Genomic DNA, 26,371 nt, shown 5'->3' on the forward strand with positions numbered 1-26,371 from the left:
TCTATGTATATCCCAAAGCTGTCTCCCCCGAGCAAGCCAAGTTTTCTTTGAATTCTCATATTTACATTAAAAATGCATACAGGTTTTGATTTTCGCTTTTAAATATATCTGCATTTTAAAAATATTTAAAATATTTCAAACTGCTTGCTATCAAGTATAACTGAAACTCCAGGAAGCTGCCAGTTTCCCTTGTGGCTTGGTGAACCCTGGCCCACTGCTTCCAGGGCAGACAAAGGAGCATGGTTCTGTATGTTGGTGTCCCATGGAGAGGCTCCTACCCAACCTTCAAAACCCAGCTCATACGCTGCTTCAATATCAAGCCTCCCTGCAGGGTTAGCAAGCCCAGAGTGGTGTCTCTGTTCTAGAGAACCATGAACTACAACGTAACCCTGTGCCTTGTACTGAAAGTACACAGCGTCTTTCTTTTGACTATAACCTTCATGGATTCAGTCCATCTATCATATATCTTCAAGAACTTTGCAACAGAGAAGAGGCTTGTTAGATTTCTAATGAACAAAGCATTGAAGATAAGTGAACGCATTATTGTGTTAACACTTTTCCAAAGGAATTGGGAATTGCGAAAATAATGAAAGCCTACTTCTGAGTCCCAACTTCTCTTAAACACTCCTAAGTCTTGCTTTAAGTAGTTATGTTAGCCTGGTTCTCCCTTGGAAATCACACATTTAGCTTGCCCATGTAGATATACTCAATTCCCAGCAGTATCCCTGACACATTCATTGACACTGGGCACGCCATTCATTTCTTCTCCTGTCTCTGGAAAAAGGGGATAATTGCATTTGCCAGTTACCACGCAGGAATGCTGTCAGAGTTGATGAAACTATGTTTTTAAAAGGCCTCTTTGGGAGTAATATGCCACATAAATCACAGTCCCCTATTAAAGTGGTTCTTTTAGTGCTTATTTATTTAGTAGTTGCTAGAACACTGATATTTCTTCCTAGATAGTTCATATTGAGTTGCTGGAAGCCTTAATACTCGGGATCAAACAGAATTTTTTTTTTTAATTTATTTTTGGGTGTGTTGGGTCTTGTTTCTATGCGAGGGCTTTCTCTAGTTGTGGCAAGCGGGGGCCACTCTTCATCGCGGTGCGTGGGCCTCTCAGTATCGCGGCCTCTCTTGTTGCGGCGCACAGGCTCCAGATGCGCAGGCTCAGTAGTTGTGGCTCACGTGCCTAGTTGCTCCGCGGCATGTGGGACCCTCCCAAACCAGGGCCCAAACCTGTGTCCCCTGCATTGGCAGGCAGATTCTCAACCACTGTGCCATCAGGGAAGCCCCAAACAGAATTTCCGTATCTATAACCTTCTGATGAGAATTAAACTTGGTACCTTTGCTTTCTGCTTTTGGAAGTTTTCAAGTTGATTATCTCTATCAACGTGTCCAGGCCATTCCTAGCCAAATACCGGTGCATGTTTGAGTTAATAGGTAAAACTACTGCATCCTTGTAGTAGTTGAACATATTGGTATTTTTCTGTCTCATATTGTCTGGTATTTTAAGAATTGAATCTCAGTATTTAAAAATCTCACAGTTTTCATGAAGCATCCATAATTCTACCACCTGAGTCTCAGGTCAGTTGCTCCAAATTAGCCACTCCTTATATGGGACAGTAAACCATCTAAGAATTGAATGGTCTGAATTTTTTAATTCTAGTAACTGTCTATAAATGTACAGTCCAACAGTTACTAGCCATAGAAAAAAAAATTTCAGTCCCTCAGTTCCAGTAGCTTGCAATTCAATTGCTCAGTAGATCATGTGACCCATGGCTCCTGTATTGGGCAGGACAGTAATAGAATATTTTCACATCACACAAAGTCCTACTGGACAGTGCTGGTCTATAAAATTTGTATCTTAAGACTAATGTATTTAGCTGAAAGATTTTTAACTTTCTGCTCTTCCCTTTCACACCTGTCTTAGGTTTTTTCCCCCCTCCTACTATAATGAAAAATTTTAATTGTTTGGGCCTTAAAAACAGTCTCACCTCCAAGGCCATGATTTGAACACAAAGTCTGAGGAAAATGACATGTGGAATCGCCATCTGGAGGTCGGTGCAGCGGCAGATCCAGCCATTTCTGAGAAATTGTCTGGGTTTGGAGTTACTCCCAGAACTCTGATTTAGCAGTTCCTAAGCTTATAGCAAGTCTGAAAGGAACACAAATCTGTTTTGTATATACAAATAAATCCTCGTACGCTGCATGCCATTCTCAGCCTGCCAGTTTCATCTGGCTGCTCCAGAAAATATAATTCAATAACACATTAGTTAACCTGCATGCAGGGAATGGGGCATTCTGATTATTGAAATGTTCTGGTTGAGTGATTAACCTGATTTTTGCAGAAAAACTGCCGAGACGAGGGATATTTCTGTCCAAGATGTTGTGCCACTGTAATTCTCTCTTCCAGATGATCACGGCTGCATTGCTTCTCTCCTCCAGAACTCAGAAATACATCTCTTTGCTAAAAACTTTCAAATATGCAGTTGATACACTCTCAAACAGGCCTCAAAAATAGATCAATAATGGTGTTTCAGATAATCTTAGAAAAAAGAGTAAACTTAGAAGGAAAAGTAATATCTTTGCCCAAATGTTACACAGTTGTAACACTCAAGAGTTCCTAACAATAGGGCAACTTCTTCAAATAGTATAACTTCAAAATATTAATTCAGATATTTCATTTTCTTTAGTAATAAATACTTAAAGGTGCTTATTAGATGTTAGGCAATGCTGCAAGGGCTTTGTAAGTATTAATTCATTTAATTTTTATAACCACCTTAAAATTAGGTACCAGATTATTGTATTCATTTTCAAGATGAAGAAACTGGCACAGAGAGTTGGGGATAGGCCAAGCTGATCTATCTGAATGCTCACTGGTACAAGAAGTTGTAGCATCAATGAGGGAATAACTAGGTTTATGAGAGGGTGCCCAGCTGAGTTAGGTGGCTCCTACTTCCCCCGCTTCCCCTTTCCAAATATTAGAAGAGTAGAGTTGAGGGGCCAGTATGCAGAAAAGCGAAGAGGGACTCTGGCAATGCTCAATTAGGCCCAAAGTAAAAAATGGGAGTTAAGAAAGGCTTTTCTTAATTTTTACTTAAGTAATTCTTACCTGTAATGTGTAAGGTTGTTAGGGATATATATAATTCATTCCATTTTAATAGATTTGTCTCTCAAAGGCAATTAATTTTTTTTCCAATTTAGCAAATATATATTGAGCAATGGGCTAGCACTGGGAGGGATGAAAGCAACACAGAATTGACTAAGGCATCATTGTGATCCTTGATGGCTTCCCAATTTAACTGGGAAAACAGTCAAACGGAAACCAATAATTGTGTAAAATATGTTATGAAACACATATCCTTCAAGGGAGGGTACAAAGTGCTGAAAGAGCATAGAAGAAAGAATAGTCAGTTTTGACTTGGGAAATCAAAGCATGTTTCAGAGAGGAGTAGCTTTTGAGATCCAGTTTCAGAGATGAGTAAGAATTCAGGCAAAAAGGGGGAGGAAATTAGAAAGTATAGTTGTGAAACCCATACATCTCAAAGATTTTGACGAGTGCTGTAATGGTAAGAAGGCTTAGTGGTGAAATAATGAATGGCAGTGAGTGTCTGTGTGTGTGTGTGTGTGTGTGTGTGTGTGTGTGAGAGAGAGAGAGAGAGAGAGAGAGAGATTGAGAGAGAGAGAGATTGAGAGAGAGGGAAAGTGTGGAAGAAGAGAATGAGCCTAAGGAAGGTTTTAAAGATTAAATGAGTTAACATTTTCAGACTACCCAGCAAATAGCAGATATTGGATTCAAGAATTTCTCCATCTCATTTCATTGCATTTCACACCAAGGAATTTTTTGCCAAGTTTATTTTAACATTTAAGTAAAAGCCAATAAACAAATACTAGAAAAATCCAGTTTCACTTTCAAATGTGTTTTTCCAGAGTCCAGAAAATATTTTGAACTTCAGAGTGGGATAAAGTGGGAAAAGTAAGACTAAATTTCTAAAAATGTTTTATTTGGGAAAACCTTAGATAAATCCTTGTCAGAGCTAAAATGTTGGAACACTACCAATCTCCTCAACCAGAAAAAAATAAAATAGAATAAAAACATTGAAAATATGAGGAATGAATAACTAATCAAAGTAAAAGGAAAAGGTTTTCTTTGCCTAGAGAGGTTTCATTGAGGTTTTTTTGATGTTCTTATTAGCTGCAGAATAAAGTTTTACATTTAAAATATTTATAGTTGTATTCAATTATGAATTTCTAAGTTTGCATTTTCTCTTATTTTCATCTTTGCTAATTTAATATCATGTTAATATGCCTCAGACAACCTTAGCAAGGGTGACTGTAACAATTTTTTTAAACTTATTTTTAGTAGCCCAAAGGAGCATCTTCTTAACTATACTTTTGTCTTTTCTGGCAGATGACATTTGATCCAGAAATCTTCTTCAATGTTTTACTGCCACCAATTATATTTCATGCCGGATATAGCCTAAAGAAGGTAAATATACAGTGATTGTTTTCTTCTTGTATCATTAAGTAGAGTATTTTGCCAGCACTAATGAAAACAATTATTTTATTTTATGGGTTTGCCTATTTGGTAGGAATATCATTATCTTAGATCATATGTGATACAGATTCAAATCTGACATGCTTAGAATTCTTCTAAATCCTGCTATGTCCAGTATACTAACCGATAGCCACGTGCCATTGAAATGTGACTAGTCTGAATGGTGTGCTTTTTCTTTTTTGTTTGTTTTTTTAACTTTTATTTATTTATTTATTTATTAATATTTGGGGCGTTTTAATCAGTCGTTTTTCTACAGTTATCATAGAAATAGTTTTTTTGTGGTTTTTGGCTATTTATTTATTTTTGGCTGTGTTGGGTCTTCATTGCTGTGCGCGGGCTTTCTCTAGCTGCGCAGAGCAGGGGCTACTCTTTATTGAGGTGCATGGGCTTCTCATTGCGGTGGCCTCTTGTTGTGGAGCATGGGCTCTAGGCACGCAGGCTTCAGTAGTTGTGGTGCTCGGACTCAGTAGTTGTGGCACCCGGGCTTAGTTGCTCCATAGCATGTGGAATCTTCCCAGACCAGGGCTCGAACCCATGTCCCCTGCATTGGCAAGCTGATTCTTAACCTCTGCACCACCAGGGAAGCCCCTGAAAACGTGCTTTAAGTGTACAATATGCACTGGATTTTACAGACTCAGTATCAAAAAATAATGTAAATTATTTCAATAATGTTTTATATTGATTTCATACAGAAATGATAATGTTTGAATATATTGGATTAAATAAAACATTTTATTATCAACATTCATTTTACTTTTTTTTTGCGGTACGCGGGCCTCTCACTGCTGTGGCCTCTCCTGTTGCGGAGAGGCGCGCAGGCTCAGTGGCCATGGCTCACGAGCCCAGCCGCTCTGCGGCATGGGGGATCTTCCCAGACCGGGGCACGAACCCATGTCCCCTGCATCGGCAGGCGGACTCTCAACCACTGTGCCAACAGGGAAGCCCTCATTTTACTTTTTAAAAACTTATTTTAATGTGGCTACTAGAAAAATTTTAAATGACATATATGGTTTACATTATATTTCTACTGGGCAATATTATTCTAGATGATTATAACCAAAGAGTTTGCTATTAATTACATTGGGTTTACCCATCACCCATTGGGTGAAAACTTAAGATTGTTTTGCTAATACTCAGCTGTTGATGCTGATAGAGACAAAGTCTGGTTTTGCAGTTTCTATGCACTTGCAAAACATTACTTAGGTGCAGCCTGAATGCTCACATTTCCTAAATTAGTAATTCACATAGAAGTTTAGATGCTAGCATCCCAAGTGCTGCAGAGTGAGGTTCTGGCCTGAATGAGTTTTGAGATGCAGAGGTAGTGCAGTTGCTTTTCTGCTGCCCACCACCCACTCCAGAGATTCCTAGGGCTCTCCTCCTTTGGCCTATGGGCTCCAGCAGCCTTTGCTTTTTCAGCACAGACCTGATTTTCTTGTGTACTCCAGGCTCCCTCTTTCTGTCAGTTCTGGCTACTTAGATGCCACTTACAGAACTGGAAGGGAGTTTTCCCAAGCAAGCATTTGAAAAGATTTAGAAAGCTAGACTTATTCCAGTCATCCTTCCTCATCCCCAGCCCCAAGACTAGGTATCATTTTGTGTGATTCATTAGAATAAACTGTTGTAGGTGATTAAGGTTTTGTTTCACCACATTCAGAAGAACTGTAAATCAGAGATCCAATAAAAGTCAAAAGACAACTTAAATTTTTTTTTTTTTTTTTTTTTTTTTTTGCGGTACGTGGGCCTCTCACTGTTGTGGCCTCTCCCGTTGCGGAGCACAGGCTCCGGACGCGCAGCCTCAGCGGCCGTGGCTCACGGGCCCAGCTGCTCCGCGGCATATCGGACCGGGGCACGAACCCGTGTCCCTTGCATCGGCAGGCGGACTCTCATCTACTGTGCCACCAGGGAAGCCCAACTTAAATCTTTTAGAATAGTATATTTAAAGTGCTAAAGGGGTTTCAGTGACAACAAAACTTCTGAAAAACTCTGTCTTCCTTTAATCATCCCAGAATCCTGCATGGCCATTGCTCCAGTCCCTTCCCTCTCTCTCAGGTCCAGCCAGTTCTGGCAGTAGTTTCTCTCATCTCTACCCTGTCACCTTCCAGGTGTATTTTTTCCTCTATTTTTTGGAAACCTCTGTCCTTTTCTGTGTAAATCAGTTAAGCCTTATTTGTACAATAGGGCCAGGAACTGATGCTCCAAAAACAAAATTTGCCTAAACAGTGAGGGAAGGGTGGGGCAATTTATTGCATTTATTTTTATTTCCTGTTAACACTAAGAAGAAAAATGCTGACGTACTATATAAAATGTCTCTTTTTCTCCCCAGAGACACTTTTTTCAGAACTTAGGATCTATTTTAACATATGCCTTCTTGGGAACTGCCATCTCCTGTATCGTCATAGGGTAAGTGACATTCGGAGCTCAAGTTCCAGAAGGCTGTAGGGCCGGTGCTCTCGAAATGTGGGAGGAATCTCACATTTCCTGGACTCACACTGACTGGGTGAATTGTCTATTTTTTTCAGTATATCACCTCTTTACATATTTTTCTGACTCAATTCCAAGGCTTGCATGTCTTCTGACAAACACAAGTCTTCAAATCAAAGCAAACTAGAATTAGACTGTTGGATTTTCTCTGTGAGTTTTGAACTTCTGACTTAGGGACTATGGATAATTTGGTTTGAGTTATATGAAGCACGTTGACTTTTTTGGCTTAAATAACGCAGATATGCACATTGCATTCGTTTTCCTTCTTCTTGGCAGAACCTTACCTATATATAGTTGATAGGAGTAAAATAGTAGCTATACATTAAGAGTTTTCTTTCTAAGGGAAAGTTTACAAGAGAGCAGTCTGAGACAGACATCTCTAAATATTAGCAGAGTTGTTTACTGCTGGGATACACTGTAGGACACAGTGTATTTTTTTTTCTCATTATATTTTATTGGTTATGCTGCTAAGCCCCAAGTCTAACTATACAGACTCTGGCTTGCAGCTCATCATAAAACAAAATGTGGTACAAAATAGTGAAGCCACTCCAATTCACTCATAATCCTATCCAATACGTTAAATCTCCACTGCAGAAAACATGTACAGCTGCTATGACTACAAAGGCATGGATGTCTTAAATTGTCGATACAGCCAGTTCTACCCTGGAATTTTACTGCACACAGCTGTTATATCCCTAACACAAGAAACTGAGGCTAAAAACACACATTAGTCACTCATCCAGCCTTTTCCTTACGAAACATTTAGTGTGTGTCACTGGAAGGCTAAGGAGCTCTCATTACTTGGACCTGAAAGTGGGGAGCGGGGGGGGGGGTATTTTGAATTCTCTGTTAAATTTTTATTGATTCAAGCCTAGAACAACTCAGGCTACATTATATGAAAATGTCTAGCATGGTTAAGGCGGTGAGGAAGCTGAAGATTTTAGCACCTGAAGGTGGAGGCTTGCAGAGATGTAGACTGGGGAGCCTTATAAAATCTGGACAGCTAAGAGATCTATCAACTGTTTGTGATTGAGAGTCACAGTGGATTTGATCTTTCTCAAAGCTTGTTCAAGGGCAGGCTTCTCTGTTCTGTGGGTATGCCATAGCTAAATATCCAAATTTCAAAGCTGGCAAGGGCCTCAGAGATCTGTGTAATTAAAACTCCTCCTTCTGGAGATGGAGGAATGTAACATCTTGAAAGGCTAATTAATTGTTTCAGTCTCACCATCTATGAGAAGTAGGACCTTGGTCAGGACAAAATTCAGAACTTCTTCTCTTGATCCAGTAGCTCTTTCCATCACCTACCTCTTCATTTAGCAATTTATCTTGAATTTCTATACATACCTAATATTATTCCTATACATTGACACAAGACTCTGAGATGTCTACATCTACAAATGATTGATTATCAGTTTATAGCAAGATTGATCTTTAGCAGTTCTATAATATGGAAATCTGAGATTTACAGTAGATGCAAATTCTAAACTTGTGGACAATGCTGTCAAATTATGGCATAATCTGTTTCATTATTATTCTGTTTCCTTTGTATAACTGATTTTAAGTATATATAAGTGTATGCATTGATATAATACACTTTACTATTATTAAAAATCTATACATCTAGTTTTAAAGCACAATAATGTATAGTGTGTGTGTGTGTGTGTGTGTGTGTATGCTTGCACTTGCGCATTGTATATAATTGACTTGTTCTTAAAATTTTCAATTCAAGAGATCTAGTGATATGTATTTACTGGAGTTGAGAAACTCTTCTAATTGATTTTTAAGGCTGTGATCAATAATTTATAATGAAAAGTGATTTGAATAAAAAGCACAGCCCTGGCAAAACTTTTAGAACCATGTTCCTTGTTTGAACAACAAAAACTTGTAGGGTGCCTTCCTAATGTGGGTCATTAGGTTAAAGTGCAGAAGGGTTAGATAGTTTAAAGGTTTTAGGATCTTATCCAGCAAGGTAAGGCAAACCCTTGAAGAGCTTTAGCTTGAGCGTGACAAGGTCAGATTTATCCTTTAGGAAGGACATTCTGGTGGCCATGTGAAGTAGGAAAAAGGCAGCAGGGGGACCATTTTAGAGGCAATTTCCAGGCTAGGTTGGAAGTGATGAGGGCCTAGTCTTAGGCAGTGGCAGTAAAGGTGGATATGAGCTATCAACTTGTGGAAATCTTGAGAGAATGAGGTCATCCGGGGAAAGTAGGTGGAGTGAGAAAGGAAGGTACTTATACAACAGCACTAGTTGAAGAAAGGAAGAGGTGCCCACAAAGGACTAAGTACTGGGCCCAAGAAACAGGAAGCAAACCAGCAGGGAATGTATCTGGAAGTTAAAGGAAAAGGTAGATGGAGGGTGGACAGTGTCTAACACAGGAGAGGTCAAGTGGGATAGGCGTAGGTCCATTGGATTCAACCTCTAGGAAATGATGGGCGACTCCACACTTATGCTATGGGCAGAAATAGAGGAAGAGTATTGGTAGGTTCAGTTGTTTGGGGTACTGTACAATGAGAAACAATCATTTATTTTGATGCTGTTCTCCAGATACAATCAGAAATTTTGAAAGAAAGGCACACACTTAAATTCAGACCAAACAGACACTTTCATAATTTGGTGACTCCTGTTGTGAGTCACTCAGACTTACACTTAAGTCTTAGAAAATGACCAGTTACATTTTCTGATAAATTAATGGTGGTAAGAACAACGCAACAAACATTTATTCAGTGCTTAATATGTGCCATGCCCTTTTTAAAAGTACTTTACATGGATTATTTCATTTAATCCTCCAAATAATCCTATTAAGTAGATAATGTTATTATCCTCACTTAACAGTTGAGACAGCTGAGGTTCAGAGAGAATAACACAGTGTAAGTAATAGGGCTGGTATTAGTAACCAAAGAATTTGGCTCCAGAGTCAAATTCTTCATGCCAAAAAATGTGCTTTACTTCTATGTATTGGTATCACTAAAAAATAGCATTTAGAATATTAAGCTAAAGAAAAAATGGTGTAAATCAGTCAATATTTACTAACATGCCCCTTGTTTCTTCATTTATCCCCTTAAAAGTTCTCACAGACATGAGAGATTTTTATTAGGGAACCCTATCTAAAAGAAATCCACATTTTTAAGGGGAAGAAGGGGGAGGCCTGAGTTTATGCAGTTCTGTTTATAAAATGGGCAAGAGGAGGGATTCAGGACAGTCAGTTAGATTGGACTCTGAGAATAATTTTATAAAGGAGGCAGATTCTGGGTAGTTATTTAGTGAAGAGAGATGAGGTAGTTGGATTTTCCATACTCTCAAGTGCACTAGTCCTGGTGGGTATGGGGAATATTGTGCAAGTTTCCAAGTTAGAGAGTAAGTCTCACTGAGCAATGTAAGAGAATGTGGGAACTAAAATACTGGAGAGTCAACTGGCAGATGGCCATGAAGCCCAGGGTCAGAAATATATTACATTTTTATTTTTTAAATTTGTTTATTTTATTTATTTATTTTTGGCTGTGCTGGGTCTTCATTGCTGCATGCGGACTTTCTCCAGTTGCAGCAAGCGGGGGCTACTCTTTGTTGCGGTGCACGGGCTTCTCATTGCGGTGGCTTCTCTTGTTGCAGAGCATGGGCTCTAGGCACACGGGCTTCAGTAGTTGTGGCATGCGGGCTCAGTAGTTGTGGCTCCTGGGCTCTAGAGCGCAGGCTCAGTAGTTGTGGCTCACGGGCTTAGTGTCTTCACGGCATGTGGGATCTTCCCGGACCAGGACTCAAACCCGTGTCCCCTGCATTGGCAGGTGGATTCTTAACCACTGCACCACCAGGAAAGCCCCAGGATCAGAAATTTATGAGAATGTGAAGGTCACAAAGAGTGATTTTGGAATATGAATGAAAACTCAGCTAGTGGGTCGTGGTCTTCTTTAGGTAAACACTGTAATCAAACTACAGGTTGGTTTTAGAGCTGGATTCAGAGACTTTAGTAATTTAGATCATTGGGTCCATTTAAATGAAAGAGTTCTTAACCTTTATTAACTTCATTTTGTTTCAAAAATTAGATGTAAATCATCTTTCATATTACATGGGAAATTTTAACAGTATCCTCCTGGCAATAAAGTCAAAGAAACCTTTAACCATTTTTTTATAGGATGGATTGTTCTTAAAGGATCAAACCATCTTTTCTAGTTTTCTCCCCCATTTTATCACTTAAGAAATATTTTAAATACATATCTGTTTTTAAATAAAACCCATGTGTTTGAATTATTTTGCTATTCATCTCCTTCATCTTTGGGGACTATTCCTTTATCTTTGACTTCATGTTTCCACTCTATGGCCACACAGATGTGTCATCACAATGACTACCTACCTAATGCTTACTGTCAGCACATACATTTTTGTTTTAAGAACTCATTAGTACCCATGAAGTGCTTCTTTTTCAAGAGCAATGAAAATGATACCCTTTTAGCTTCTCTGTTAATGAGGAATTAAAACAAATGCCACAGTTTCAAAAATATTTGGAAAAAAGGGACATGGAAGACTTCCCTGGTGGCTCAGTGGTTAAGAATCCACCTGCCAATGCAGGAGACATGGGTTCGGGCCCTGGTCTGGGAAGATCCCACATGCTGCAGAGCAACTAAGCCCATGAGCCACAACTACTGAGCCTCCACTCTAGAGCCCATGAGCCACAACTGCTGAGCCCGTGGCGTGCCACAACTACTGAAGCCCACACGCCTAGAGCCCATACTTACAACAAGAGAAGCCACTGCAATGAGAAGCCTGCACACCGCAACGAAGAGTAGCCCCCGCTCTCCGCAGCTAGAGAAAGCCTGTGCGCAGCAATGAAGACCCAACACAGCCAAAAATAAATAAACAAATAATAATTTAGTTAGAAAGAAAAAAAGAAACAAACAAACAAACAAAGGGGACATGGATCTAAATGAAGAATGGGGTGTTAATGTTAAAACTAGCTCACTTTTTAAATCGCATCCCATGTGCCACACACTGACCTATGCTTCTATCTCATTTTATTCTCATAATGCCCCTATGAGACAGGTACTATTATTATCCTTATTTCACATACAAGGATGCTGAGGTTGAGACTTGTTCAAGGTTACACAGTAAGTAAATGGTATTAAATGGCATAGCCAGTCTGACTTTAGAACAGACACACTTAGAATCTCCTTGTCCTCTTCCTCCTCCTAAGATGACGCGTTACATTTCCTGTAGTGTTTTGCAATTAATAACTATACATGCCAGACAAACCAAGTCCTCAATAATTTCAGATTCTTGTATTTATCATTATGACTAGCAATTATGAAAAATCTGAATGTTTAAGAATGAGCTGTGGGACTTCCCTGGTGGCACAGTGGTTGAGAGTCCACCTGCCGATGCAGGAGACACGGGTTCGTGCCCCGGTCTGGGAAGATCCCACATGCCGTGGAGCGGCTGGGCCCATGAGCCATGGCCCCTGAGCCCACGCATCTGGAGCTTGTGCTCCGCAACGGGAGAGGCCACAGCAGTGAGAGGCCCGTGTACCACAAAAAAAAAAAAAAAAAAAAAAAGAATGAGCTGTGAATATAATTGCAAAGTAGAAATGGAACCTGTCTTTTCTTACTGGAGGTAGTTGGAGGGATGGTATGAATCCATTTGACTTGCTTAGAATTGCTGGACTCTGTGTAACTCACTCTGGAAAACTTGGATTCAGAAATGTGAGGTTGTTTATATTATTCATATCAACATTCCTCAGGAATGTTGATTTTCCTGCTGGGCTCCTTAATATACCACAGAAGCATGCCTGACACTGCCCTCTTGTGTCATCATGCCTGCTGAGCTGGGGACCTGTAGGTCTAAGTGCCCATGGCGCTGGTTCTAGAATTGCTGTTGCTCTGTCCTTAAATGAGATACTGTATGCTGAGGTTCAGAAGTCTCAAAAGGCTGACTTCTAAGCCTGGAAGAAGGAACAAGGGTCTAGAACCAAAACCTGAAGAGGTTTAGTTCATAAATGGAGGCCGAGTGATACCTCAGTGCCTTAAGCTCTAACACTGGGAAGAGAATGATTTAGAGCAGTTCTTAATTCCTAATCCAGTTCTTAATCCAGGAAACACAGACCCTTAAATGGTTCATAAAAGGACTTCAGGGTGGGGCATTCAACCCCCTTAAATTGTCCCTGAATTTTTCATGGGAGAGAGTCTGCATAGATTTCACTGTTTCATCAGCTTTGCTAAGAGATTGAAGTTGACAAAGAACAAGTATGTTTTTCAAGAGCCTAAGGAAAGAGAAGGTTGAGAAAGGAAGGATTTCACATATCTCCATATTTAATTAGAACTGAAGTATTCTCTAGACTGCATTCAGTGTGGCCATAAAGTCCGGAAATATGCATGCTATTATCTTATCATGTACTATAATGTAATAACAATAAACTAACTATTACGTATTTGTCCATGGTCCCCGACTTGGTGGCCATTCTGTATCCATGCCTAAGAGTGGAAGTGCCAGGTGGTAGGGTCTGCAAAATGCTACTCATTTTTACAAAATAATGCAAAATCATTTCCAAAGCACTAGTACCAATTTTTCCTCTTAATTTTTGGCAATCTAATAGGTGTGAGGTGAAATTATACTGTGGTCTTTATTTGTATTTCTCTGATTGTTAATGAAGTTGACTGTATGTTCATATGATACCTCACCAAACTTTTTGTCCATTTTTCTAATGAGTTGTTTTACCATATGTTCATTAATTTGCCTGATTTCTTTGTATGTTCTGCATGGTAGTCTGTATTCAGTTACATATGCCTCAAATATTTTCTTCCAGTTTGTGTCTTGTGCTTTTACTTTTCCATGATGTCTCTTAATGAACAGAATTTCTTAAATTTAATGTAGTTAAATTTATATTTTTTTCTTTTATGGTTAACATTTTTGTATTTTATTTAAAAAATCCTTCCTTAACCCAGAATCAGAAAGACATTTTCTTCTAAAGTGTTTTAAAGTTTTGCCTTTTGCCGTAAGTCCATTTTCCAGAATCGATTTTTGTGTATAATATGAAGTTGACATCCAATTAAATTTTTCTTTCTCAGAGGGACAGCCAATTATTCTAACATCATTTATTGTCTAGTCTCACTTTTCCCCAGTATCTACAGTTCCTTCTGTACCATATGTTGTGGTTTCTGTTTCTAGACCATTAATTCTATCTTATTGGTCTCTAATCTATCCCTGCACAAGTACCACACTGTCCTAATTATGATGGCTTCATAATAAGTCTTTATGTCTTAAAAAGAAACTCTTCTTCATGAGTACCTTGTCTATTATTATTTCTTTACTCTTGAATATAAATTTATTCCAATGTATATATTTATGAGTATATATTTTAACATTTATAAATACATTTGTATATACTTTGTACATATTTATATAACTTATAACTCTATTTCTGAGTGTTTTCCTTAGGGACCCCCTTGTACCTGTGCACCATGCATAAAAATATTTGTAGCAATTTTATATAATAATATATATATTATCATATATAGTTATATATATTATTAATATATATATTATATGATAGCAAAAACTTGTAAATAACTCATATTTCATTAAAAGGAGAAAAGAGAAATAAATATATTTAATATTATACAGCAGTGAAAAGCAATGAAATAAAATTGCTAATGACAATGGAGGTGAATCTTGGAAGCATAAGGTAAGATCAGTAAATCAAGTCCCGTAAGACCTTTTTTATAATGTTCATGAATGACCAAGATTAAACAATGTTGCATAAGCATACATGCATATAGGTGAGAATGCATATATGCATATGTGTAGTAAATAAGGGAATTAAGAACACAAAATTCAGCCAAGTGGTAATTTCTGGGAAACAGGGAAAAGAATGGAATGGAAAGAAACACGTAGAAGAAATAAGTTATTGGTGATATTCTGGCTCATGGGCTGGAGTGGGTTTCCAGGTATTCAAAATACTACTATAATTTATAACTTGCATATATCTTCTATATATTCTCTTGCATGTGTCAATAGTATTAAAAAGAAAATAAAAGGGAAAACAAGTTGAAGGAGCTATTTAATAGATTTATAAATATAAGCAGCTTGATTACGTTGCTTACTTCCATTTCTGGGAAACTCAGACTCTTCTGTTGTTTCTCTTTGTGTGTGTTTTAATAAGAGCAACTCTGGTTGGCAGGCAGTAGCAGAGATGCAAAGGTGCCAAGAGTGTATTTGCCCGCATCCCCTGGTTAATTCTAATCAACCACAAAGCCCTCTGTTTTTCCTCTCTCTTCCCTTATCTATCTTCACCTTCTCTCTTCTTTCTCCCCACTCTCTTCCCCTCCATCCCAACCATGTTTTTCTCACTGTCCCCTGAGACTCTGTCTGGGCTGCTGCTCTCTGAGACTCCATTTTCAGTAGGCTGCAACACAGCAGAGCTCGGGAGGCTGTGTTGAGTCAGCCTAGAAGGCCCCATCCCTCCTCAGTGCATTCATTTACTCTCTAGATACAGAGCTGGCACAGTAATAGCTGTCACTGATGTCAAAGAGAAAAATAAATGTGCTGCTGCCCTGACACAGCCAAATGAGAAAAAAATAATCTCTAATCTGTCAAGTACAGCCCGAGCTCCTTAGCAGTGTGGTTTCTCATATCCATATCACAGCAGGCACGGGCTGTATTTCTGGCAGCAAAGAGGAGAGTGAAGTTTATGAGGAAAAGAAACAAAAGGGAGGGAGGGAGGGACTGTGGAGAACATCAGAGATGTAGTTTGGAGGTAAAGGAGGTGAAGCTGTCAGAGCGCCATATGGATCTATGCATTAGTTACCACGTTACTCCTTCCATCACAGCCTTGAAGATGTCAGGAATAAGAATGACAGCACAGGACAGAGAAAAGTAAACAAATTCTGAAAGATTCAAAAAGGAAAGCAAATAAAACCTAACTCCAAATTAGGAAGAGAAATGCTGAAAATCATGTAGAACGAACAAAATATGTGAGATTGTTGACATGGAAAAAGAGAAATATGTAATAATAAAAAAAGTATAAAAATAATTGAAACAATCTATTCTGAAAAAGAATTTACCTGATAAGTCTTATTATTAAATAATGTATTCTAAAGATTCTAACTATGGGATTCCTTTTAAATGAAATATTCAAGTCTTGGAATTACCTAGTTTTTCTTCATTCTTCATTACCCTTGGACACAAAGTCAAACATTTTTCTCAATTTGACCAAAATCTGATGGAGAAGATTTATATGTGGCTCCGCTTCTACATGCACACACACACACCACAACCCTTGCAGACAAAAGGTAAAAAAAAGTAAGGAAAATAGATCAGTTATCTGTTGCTGTGTAACAAACCACTCCCCAAACTTAGTGGCTTAAAACAGCTATTTTATTAGTTCACAATTCTGTAGCTCAACAATTTAGGTTGGACTCAGATGAGCAGTTCTGTGGTTCTCATCTGAGGTCACTCATGTGACCACAATCATCTGGGGCTTGACAGGGATTGGGTGGTCTAACATGGGTTCACTCAAATGTCTGGTGGCTGATTCTGATTATTAGCTGGTTGGTCTGGGGACTCAGTTCTGTTCCATGTAACCTCTCACCCACCAGTAGGCTAGCCCTGGCTTTTTTCCATGATGGTCTCAGGGCAGCATTCCAAGATGATGAGAACCGAAGTGCAAGACTCTTAAGGCTTGGTCCCAGAAGTCTTGCAATATCACTTTCACTGCATTCTATTGGTCAAATTATCACAAGAGCAGCCAAGATTCAAGGCATGGGGAAATAGGCTCCAGCTCTTGATGCAGGTTGTGATAAAGTCACATTACAAAGTGGTATGCATACAGGGATGGGAAAATTATTGTGGTCATCCTTGCAAATATTCTACCACAGGAAGGAACTATAAAATATCTTCAGAGATATCAAGGTAAGAGCTGGCATTGAAAAATGGGACTCAAAACTTGGTGTGAAACCTATGGCTACGAAAGGAAAACATGATGGAGAATCAAGTTGACCTTAGAAAGGCTAACTCACCAGCCTTCTCTGTTAGACTTCCCGATGTTCTGAAAAGAGTAATAATGAATCTGTACCCTGATGACTTAAGTGACTTTCGAAGAAGTATCTTATAACATTCTATGTTTGGATATAAAATTTTATGCAAAAATATACAAAAGTTCAAAGGAAATAAAGTAGAGAGCATGGCTCACTAAGATTTTATGCTACCAAAGCAAATGACATTCGTGGAAAATTGAGCCCTGCTCAGCTAGAGTGGAGAATTATGGAAGAGTTTTATTTCATTTGAGAATTTCAGTTGCTCTGTTTCCCACCAGTGATGCTGAGAATGTGGAAGCAAAGGTGTGGCCATGTTAGCTGTAAAGGCAACAACATCCTTGCTGAGGAGGTTTCTTTCACGACTGCACGTCCCTTGCCAATGGCTGTCATAACAAACCTGATTTGCATCCACTATTGTCTGACTGATTGTGGTGCTTTGGGAAAGGGTGGAGCTTTGGAGACGACTAAAGCTTGATCTTGGCAGCTTATTCATTTTGCTTGAACAGTTTAAGAAGAAATAAGGTTGAGGAGTTATGCCACATGGCCTTTATTGCATGTTTTCAGGGCCTTGAAAATTACCTTAAAAATGGAAACCCATGAATCTTTCACTAAACTATAAGCTACATTGCCAAAACTGTCCAACTTACCTGTGTGCTCCTCCCCATTCTCCTTCCCCCCCATCCCCAGAGGTAAATCTTATGCTGAATTTTTATTTATAGTCTTTCCATGAGCTTTCGAACTTTATAAAAACAGTATTATACTTTATGTCATCAAGCCATTTTCTTTATTCCCCCCACTCATGACTTTTCTAAGATTCATCCACGTTATGGCTTTTAGCTGTAGCTCATTCACTGTCATTGGTAACATGCAAATGTGAGAATATTCCACGCTTTACTTATTCTCTTATTGATGGAGTTGCTTCTATCTATGAATATTCTTTTTTTTTATAAAGCTGCATTTATTTTTGTTTGTTTGTTGTTTTTAATTAATTTATTTAGTTTTGGCTGCGTTGGGTCTTCGTTGCTGCACGTGGGCTTTAGTTGCGGCGAGCAGGGTCTACTCTTCATTTCGGTGTGCGGGCTTCTTATTGTGGTGGCTCCTCTTGTTGCAGAGCATGGGCTCTAGGCGCACGGGCTTCAGTAGTTGTGGCACGCAGGCTCAGTAGTTGTGGCGCACGGGCTTAGTTGCTCTGCGGCATGTGGGATCTTCCCAGACCAGGGATCGAAACTGTGTCCCCTGCATTGGCAGGCGGATTCTTAACCACTGCGCCACCAGGGAAGTCCCATCTATGAATATTCTTGTACAAGTCACCTGCGGCTCTTGTAAAAGATTCTTTAAACAGTGAACTTGAAATGGAATGTGTGATACCACATTGTTTTCCAAAGTGGTATCCCTACCAGCTGGTGTGTTTCCATTGCACCACATCCTCACCAGTGCTTAGTATTGTCAGACTTCATGATCAATTTGTCTAGCCCTGTGACAGTATCACACTACTTTAATCATTGTTGCCTTCTAGTAATTAACTCAATATTTAATAGGAACAACCTTACCCTCCTCCCCACCGCACACACCCTACAATATTCCTTATGAGTGTCATAGCTCTTTGGATCTCTTTATTTTACTGTAAAAATTTTAGAATCATCTCATCAGGTTCTTTGACTCACTGTGCTGGTATTTTGATTAGAATTGCATCAAATCTATAGATCAGTTTAGGGAAAGCTGACATATTTATGATATTGCCTTTCTATTCTTAAAATCTGATATCTCTTTTTACTTACGTTTTCTTTAAGTCTTCCAATAACAGTCTTGCACAAATTTTACTAAATTTATTCCTAGGAATATTGTATTATATTATAAATGGTTTTATTTTCAACATTTCATTTTCTTAGTGTTGCAATTTAGCAGTCTTTGAAAAGCAATAAAATGGCCCACTTCTAGCTGGCCTGGAGCTTACAGTCTACAAGGGAGGCATTCATGAGGGAATCACATAAACACATGGAAAAGCACAGCTACAGAGAGTGTGAGCAAGGAGAAGTGAATGCTGCAAAGAGATCAGAGACTTGGAGGATCTGCTTGAGGCTTGGGTCTGGAGTGATAAGAGCTCTGACGGGGTAGGTAGAGGGAGCTGTGGGAGCACAGTAAGGAAGCCAGGAGAGGCTTCCAGGGAAATGACTTCTAACCTGAGATCTTACATTTATTTCAAAGGAGGAACCCAGGAAAAGATCTGAGAGAAGACATTTCAGGCAGAGAGTATAGCACGTGGGAGGCCAGCAGCAAGGTGAAACTTGAGTTCTGGCTTTTGTCCAGGGCCAGAGTATGGACAGGAAGCAGTAGGAGATACACAGGGTGAGGGCAAAATTTTTTCTGGGAACTTGAGACCTTGTTCTGGAGTTTGGACATAACTCTGTAGGCTGTAGAGTGCTCAACAGGAGATAAGCACTTTTAAAATTTCACTCCAATTGGAATATGAAAATGGATGAGAGAAAGTCAAGGTGGGAAACAAGAGAGCAGCTAGGAGGTGATGCTACTTTAAAGCTGGAGACTACTTGGTTGGATTTGAGAGCTGACTGGGAGATGGAACTGACAGGACATGGCCATTCGTCAGATTTAGAGAAATAAAGGACATCATGGGTAACTCAATTTTCTGGCTTCAACCATAAGCTCACTCTGAATTTGACTGTCAAATCTAGCAGTTTGGACCTTATGTGCTATCCCCTTCCATCCTTGTCTTATGTTCCCTAATAGAATTAACCTCTTGGGGGCTTCCCTGGTGGCACAGTGGTTGAGAGTCCGCCTGCCGATGCAGGGGACACGGGTTCGTGCCCCGGTCCAGGAAGATCCCACGCTCCCGTGAGCCGTGGGGCCGCTGAGCCTGTGCGTCCGGAGCCTGTGCTCCGCAACGGGAGAGGCCACAACAGTGAGAGGCCCGCGTACCACAAAAAAAAAATAAAGAATTAACCTCTTGGTAATCATGCCCTTACTTTTAGTAAAAGTCAATAACTATATTGCCAAGTGAATCAATGAATTAATGAAAAGATCTGAGAAATGTATATCCTTTGGTTGACAAAGAGGTAGTAGAAGTAACAAAAATTTCAACAGAAGCTAGATTTTTGGTTCATTTTTTTGGTTCCTGGCCTTGAACTGACCATTCTGCATTTACTATCTCATTTAATCCTCACAACTAACAGCAGAGATGGATAATTTCTGTTGTTCCCTTTTTGTAAGTGAGAGGTATGAAGCTCATATTGCTTAAGTAATTTTTCCAAGGCGTGACTGACTCCAGAGCTCCTACGCTAAACGCATCCTTACAACTTAAGTTGCATCTTTGTACCTGCAGCAACACCTGGAGTTTCTTAGAAATGTGGAGTCTTGGGTCTCATCCCAGACCTCCTGAGTCCTAATCTGCATATTAACAAAAGCCCTAGGTAAATTTACTATGCTGCACTTCCAAACTGGTAGTGAGATTTAATACCTTACTTAGGGATTTAGTAAGAACAGACTATAGGAATCAAGATGATTTTAACTTGCATTTAATTCATATTACCCAGGCATCACTGAAACGAAACCAAATCAATTAATTTCAGAATTTATATCCACAAGATTTATATAGCTATCTGTGTCTGTGCACATATCTGAGTCAAATATTGTATGTGTGTTACGTAGAAGGTAATTGGTAGTTTACTGTTAGTGGGGCACATAGAGCCATCTCAGTGAGAAATGCCCAAAGTTCTGGTCTAAGTGTTTCAGCAGTATCAGTGTGGGAGGTACTCTACCTGATTTAGCAATTACGCTCTGGTGTCATTAAAATGAAATGGCCCCAATAAAAGGAATAGAAGTCAATCTTAACCACAGCTCTGAGATGCTTTATTGCTCTACTTCACCCTTACTTACTAATTTCCTCCACGTGAGAGGCAGCTATAAAGGTTTCCAATAGGTAAGCTACATTATCAACAGAATCATGAATATGAATGATGACATCATTTTTTTAGCATCAATGAGCAAGTTTAAACTTGAAGGTCATTGCTACTGGATGATAGGTACCTACTATCTATTTTTATATGATTCTTGACTATTTGCCCTGTGGTTGCATCTCCTTCCTCCTTGTGATTTCAACATCTATATGAATTTGACCTGCTTTTGACTGGATTTTTCTTGGCAACTCTGTTCTAGTGCTTGGTGAAGTGGATTACTCAATCTTTTCTTTAGCTTCTCAAGGATACCATATCACTTGGTCCCCCTCTTCAAATAAGGTGTACAACTATGAGAACTATCAACTCTAATGATGATAATTGCTTGCATTTATTGAGCATGTACTTTGTGCCAGCCACTGACATGCACTTTACACACATTAAATTCATTCATTATCATAACCCTCCATTTAAAGATTGTTCTCATCATAAGAATATACATTTCCATATTTTTTACTAAAACAATTTTTAATTTTTCCTTAGAATGTTAAAAAGTTTTGCAAAATACTTTCATAAACATTCTTACTTATGGAACAGACTCTTGCTGGAATTTTGTTAATATACAGTAGAAGCTTAGGGTTCTTAAGTAAGAATGTCCACAAAGACAAACAATGAACCCCAATGTAATCTACAGACTAATTAATAATAATGTATCAATATTGGATTATGGTAGATGAAACTGGAGGAGAGTGAAGGGGTATATGGGTAACTATCTTGAGATTTTGAATACTTTCTACTCAATCTTTCTGTAAACCACTCAAAAAATAGTCTATTAATTAAAAAAAGAATGTCCACTCTATAAAATCTTTTACACAACCTCTTTCTTTGATAACATATAGAATATACCAGATATTTCCTATGGCCCTAGTGGTCTGATATTGGATGAAAACTAGAGGTTCTTATCCTTATCTAAACCTAGGACTGTAACGCTTGGGCTCATGGACTCCCAAAGTCCACTTAGCCTGTTTTAGTGGTAGCACCTTAGTTGACCAGTTTGGCAATGGCCCTACTACACTTCGTCTCTATCATAGTACCAGGGGTCCTAAGAATAATAGAACTAGAAGCTGAACTCTTTATGGCTGATGGGAAACTTTCCCTCTGGTTAGCCTCCATTATATGGTGGCCACCTCCCCAATCCCTTAGAATAGGTGTTATGAGGATGATGCTTTCTTAATTGCCCAAGTTAAATCATATTTCTTCTATTTTACAGAATGGACATTAGCACTTGTGAGTTTCTTGCTTCTCCTCTTTCAGTGTCCAAACTGCACTATTGACAAAGTCATGATTGAACAAAACTTTTCATGAGAGTGATCATAATGTATCATCAATCCCTAATTGGCTGTGATTCACTAATCACATTTCGCAAGATCATTTTCTCCATGGCTATGATCATAATATCTTCATTATGTTTTTTGGTTGCATGTAATGTGCCAACATTTTCTTCTCTCCAAAGTACTAACCATAATTTAGTCATTTGTTACTAATTGATTCTTTCTCTCTGCGTAATACCTGCCTCTTCTGTTTCAAAGTTTACTTATGTGTTTAGTTTTTCCTGTTGATTTTGTATAGCTTGGCTTCTGTTATTGAGCTGTCCCCTATCCAGGTGACCTATGGCTTCTAACATATGTATATGTATATGTAATAGATAAATTGCTTACATGATTGTGAAGGCATTGCTTTTAATTTGCAGCAAAAATATATCTCTTCTAGGTCACAAATTTAAGAGTTCTACAGGAATCAATAACCTGATTATTTAACAAGTCATCCACTGTGCTTCACAGGGCTAAATACAATTACAGCCTTATCCCAGCAGAGAGAAATTAAGAGTATAGGAAGAGGTAAGCATTATCCTCTAAGGGTGGAAGGTAGATGGAGACTCATTTGGGAGAATGTAAGTGGTTATTGTGGATGGCACATGCCTTAGGAAAACATTTTACTTTCAAATGGCCCATTTTCATAGAAATGATACTCATGTTAGAAATACGAGCAAAGTGTACTATTCTCGTAGTCCCTTGCCCCCCTCACAAAGTGTATTCATTTGCATTTTACCACAACCGTACCAGACAGGCAGAGGCAGAAATTATCCTACTTTATACATAAGAAAACTGAATATTAGAGAAGTTAAATTACTTTCTAAGATACTTTTGTTCATTAGGATTTGTCAAAACTGGAAATAATATCTATTTTTTCTAATTCCTAGATCTCTTCAAATGCTTTACATCCTTGGTTAAGGGCTATCCCACTCTTGAAATCTGTTCTCTTGCTGATCATTCAATACAACAAGTGAAATTTGAGACTTATAATAGACATGATAAATAATAACAGTGTATTACGTACACTGCAGGTATACATATATACATATGTATAATACATACACATATGTACATAATATATATATATACATACCTACGCACGCACACACACGCACACACAGACACACCACTTACAATTTTTAATTAAATTTTTTTACATCTATTATTTTAACTGCCTATCAAGACAGCAGGGATGTGAGATTTCCCCCCAAAGACATCCCTGGGCTAGATCCAGAAATGAACATAAATCCAGTGAGATTGTTTAGGACACTGGAGGTGTAATTTCATGTCATTGCAAGAGTCCTACATTAGAAATAGTGCTGTGTTCACAGAATTTTGGAGAACTGTATTTAGTTGATCTCTAGAGGAAATTACATACACAGGGCATGCAAGTCAACCAGCATTAACTCACTCAATGGCAGCCCAAATTATACTTTTTAAGAGCTGTGTCTCTAATCTTAGATTCAACTGTTCTATTACTTCCACTGATGTTCAGTTTAGCTTGGCTACTTCTAATGAATAATTCTTTGTAAGGAAATCGATTTTCCTGTTGGGAAAAAGTACAGAAGTTTCCCCAAAGGTTTTTCTCTCTTTCCTTCTAAATTTAACTAACTTTCCATATATCAGGTTATGAAAATACAGCTATTTTTAAAGATATTTTCTTACATAGTTGCCAGATGATTTCCAACCCTCCTTTTTCTCTTCCTCCCTGCCTCCCAGATGGATACGTTTACAAGGGACATAGTTAAGCACGGATATACAGTTCCAAAAGCCATTCTCTGACTCCATTCCTCCCATTTTGAAGAATTTCAGCATTCAGTAATAGTTATGGGATTTTTGTTTTAAAGTTTTACAAGATAAAAGGGACTTTACTTAAACCTTGAGTTATTCATAGCTATTTAGATACTTTGAAACATATTTTGAGCAATGTTAGTACTCTTCAGGCAATGTAGCTATGAGAACATGTCAAGTTTTTTACAACCTGCTGTAAGAGGAAAGGCCATGAGCACAATGCTACTGAGAGTGTTATCTGCAGACTGGTGCTGGTCTGTGAGCTGGGTTCTATTAGATTTGGAAAAATAATTACAAAAACTGAGAATAAGCATTTAGGAATATCCACAGTCATTTGATATCTGTTGAATTTAATAATAAAATATTTGGACTTGCATTTTGTGTAATGTAAAAATACAATTTATGCAGCATTTCATTTTTATTGCATTTTACAAAAGTATCAGTGGCAGTAGTTTGGAATTAATAATAATAATAATTAATAATTGATTAATGCTCCTTCACCACAGAGAGTTTGAGAAGCAGTGCTCAAGGAGGTCAATTCAAAAATGTCCTTATGGTAGGGGTATTTCATAGAGGAAAAGAAAATGGTTAGGTTATGGTTTAAATGGCTAGGTTATGGTTTAAAAAAAGTTTGGTTAAAGTCCACTAGGTGGGTAACTAGTTTCTCAGAACAAATCTTAATTCCATTAAAGTTCATTGGAAAATTGCTTAAGCATTTTTATGAGATGACAGTTTTTCAAGAAGGAGATTTTTAATTTAAGATATATATAAAAATATAACTCAGATAAACTTTGCTTCAAATTTTCTTTTATTGGAGTCAGGGAGGAAAGGCAGGCAGTTCAGTTGTATACTTGAAATCTAACCTGACTACGTTTCTTCCTGATGTAAACTTTCCATATTGAGTAAATTTCTTTGAGGCAGCTGGACTTCAAGTAACTCTGGCTATCTAGTTTTTAATAAAAATGGCTGTTTTCCAAGATGGTCCAGTAGAACTGAGATTCAGGCATGATCTCTGTGATGGGTACACCAACACCAGCCTAGTATTTTTAAGAGAGAATGGGGCCAAGGAAGAGGTGATAAAAATGCCTTTTGGTGGCCTCCTTAGTCCCCCAAAGAACTAAACTAATGCATCTTTCACCAGATAGATATTCAATTCCTGAATGTTGTGAGTTGCTTCCCCAGAAGAAAAATTTTATATTGAAAATATATCTTAGCATTCTCTTAAGTGAGTTTACAAAATTCTTATGATGGGAAATGTTCAAAATTTGCAGTCTTTCTAAAATAACAAACATATGTAGGGATAGATTTTCCTCAGTTGAAGCAACATTCCTACCATGGTGTGAAATTCATTCATGTTGAAGGGGAAAGTATTGGTAAAATATTGCTTCAAAACATTACTTATAATTGAAAAGAATTCTGATCTAGAAAAATATCCCCCCCTCATATTTTCAAATTTTAACATCTAATAATATTTGTAAGACTTTTTGTTTTATTAATTTGAATTTTAGTCTTTTTTTTCCCTCCAGTTACACGGTTTTTAAAAGTCCATAAGTCTGTAGAAGAAGTTATAGTTATGGGAAATAGCTTTTATTTTACATGGCATATTCCTGCTTTATCCTTTTTAAAAAATGGGGAGAAAATAAATAAATAATTATATATATATATATATTTTGTGGTACGCGGGCCTCTCACTGTTGTGGCCTCTCCCGTTGCGGAGCACAGGCTCTGGACGCGCAGGCTCAGTGGCCATGGCTCACGGGCCCAGCCGCTCTGCGGCATGTGGGATCTTCCCGGACCGGGGCACGAACCCGTGTCCCCTGCATCGGCAGGCGGACTCTCAACCACTGCGCCACCAGGGAAGCCCAATAATTATATATTTTAAAAATAAATAAAAATAAAATAAAGGGGGGGAGAAAACATTACAAATTATATTCCTTAGAATGGAAGAGTTGACTTTATAATGCTTTAGAGTTTGTTTTCATCACCTGCCTTGCTGTTCAGATTTTTTCAGATGTTCACATGTTTTCTTACTAGTTTACAACTTCACTGGATAAGTCCATTAAATCACTATGAAGAACATCTCAATAGGGGGAAATTCCCTTAACAAAATCTGGTTTGAAGAGATGGAGAAAAATTATACAATTGCCACAAAGGTATAAATAAAAGATCTAATATAATCTTTATACCTATTCCTTTTGAAGGATAGGAATAATATATAGCTTATTATTACATGTATTAAAATC

At 38.3% G+C, this 26,371-nt stretch overlaps 1 protein-coding gene across 13 annotated transcripts in view; it reads left to right on the plus strand.

Moving 5' to 3' along the window:
* Window positions 1-26,371, plus strand: part of SLC9A9 (solute carrier family 9 member A9) — a 660,636-nt gene that overhangs the window by 159,067 nt on the left and 475,198 nt on the right. For all 13 annotated transcript variants that reach the window (XR_010943485.1, XR_010943486.1, XR_010943487.1 and 10 more), the window contains 2 exons: window positions 4,412-4,489; window positions 6,882-6,958. Coding sequence is in view for 10 of the 13 variants with exons in the window: in XM_067737585.1 (XP_067593686.1) it covers window positions 4,412-4,489; window positions 6,882-6,958 (155 nt within the window). In the remaining 3 variants the exon portion in view is untranslated. The remainder of the gene's footprint in view (window positions 1-4,411; window positions 4,490-6,881; window positions 6,959-26,371) is intronic.

Source organism: Pseudorca crassidens, chromosome 5, assembly GCF_039906515.1.
Source record: "Pseudorca crassidens isolate mPseCra1 chromosome 5, mPseCra1.hap1, whole genome shotgun sequence".
NCBI classification, from domain to species: Eukaryota; Metazoa; Chordata; class Mammalia; order Artiodactyla; family Delphinidae; genus Pseudorca; species Pseudorca crassidens.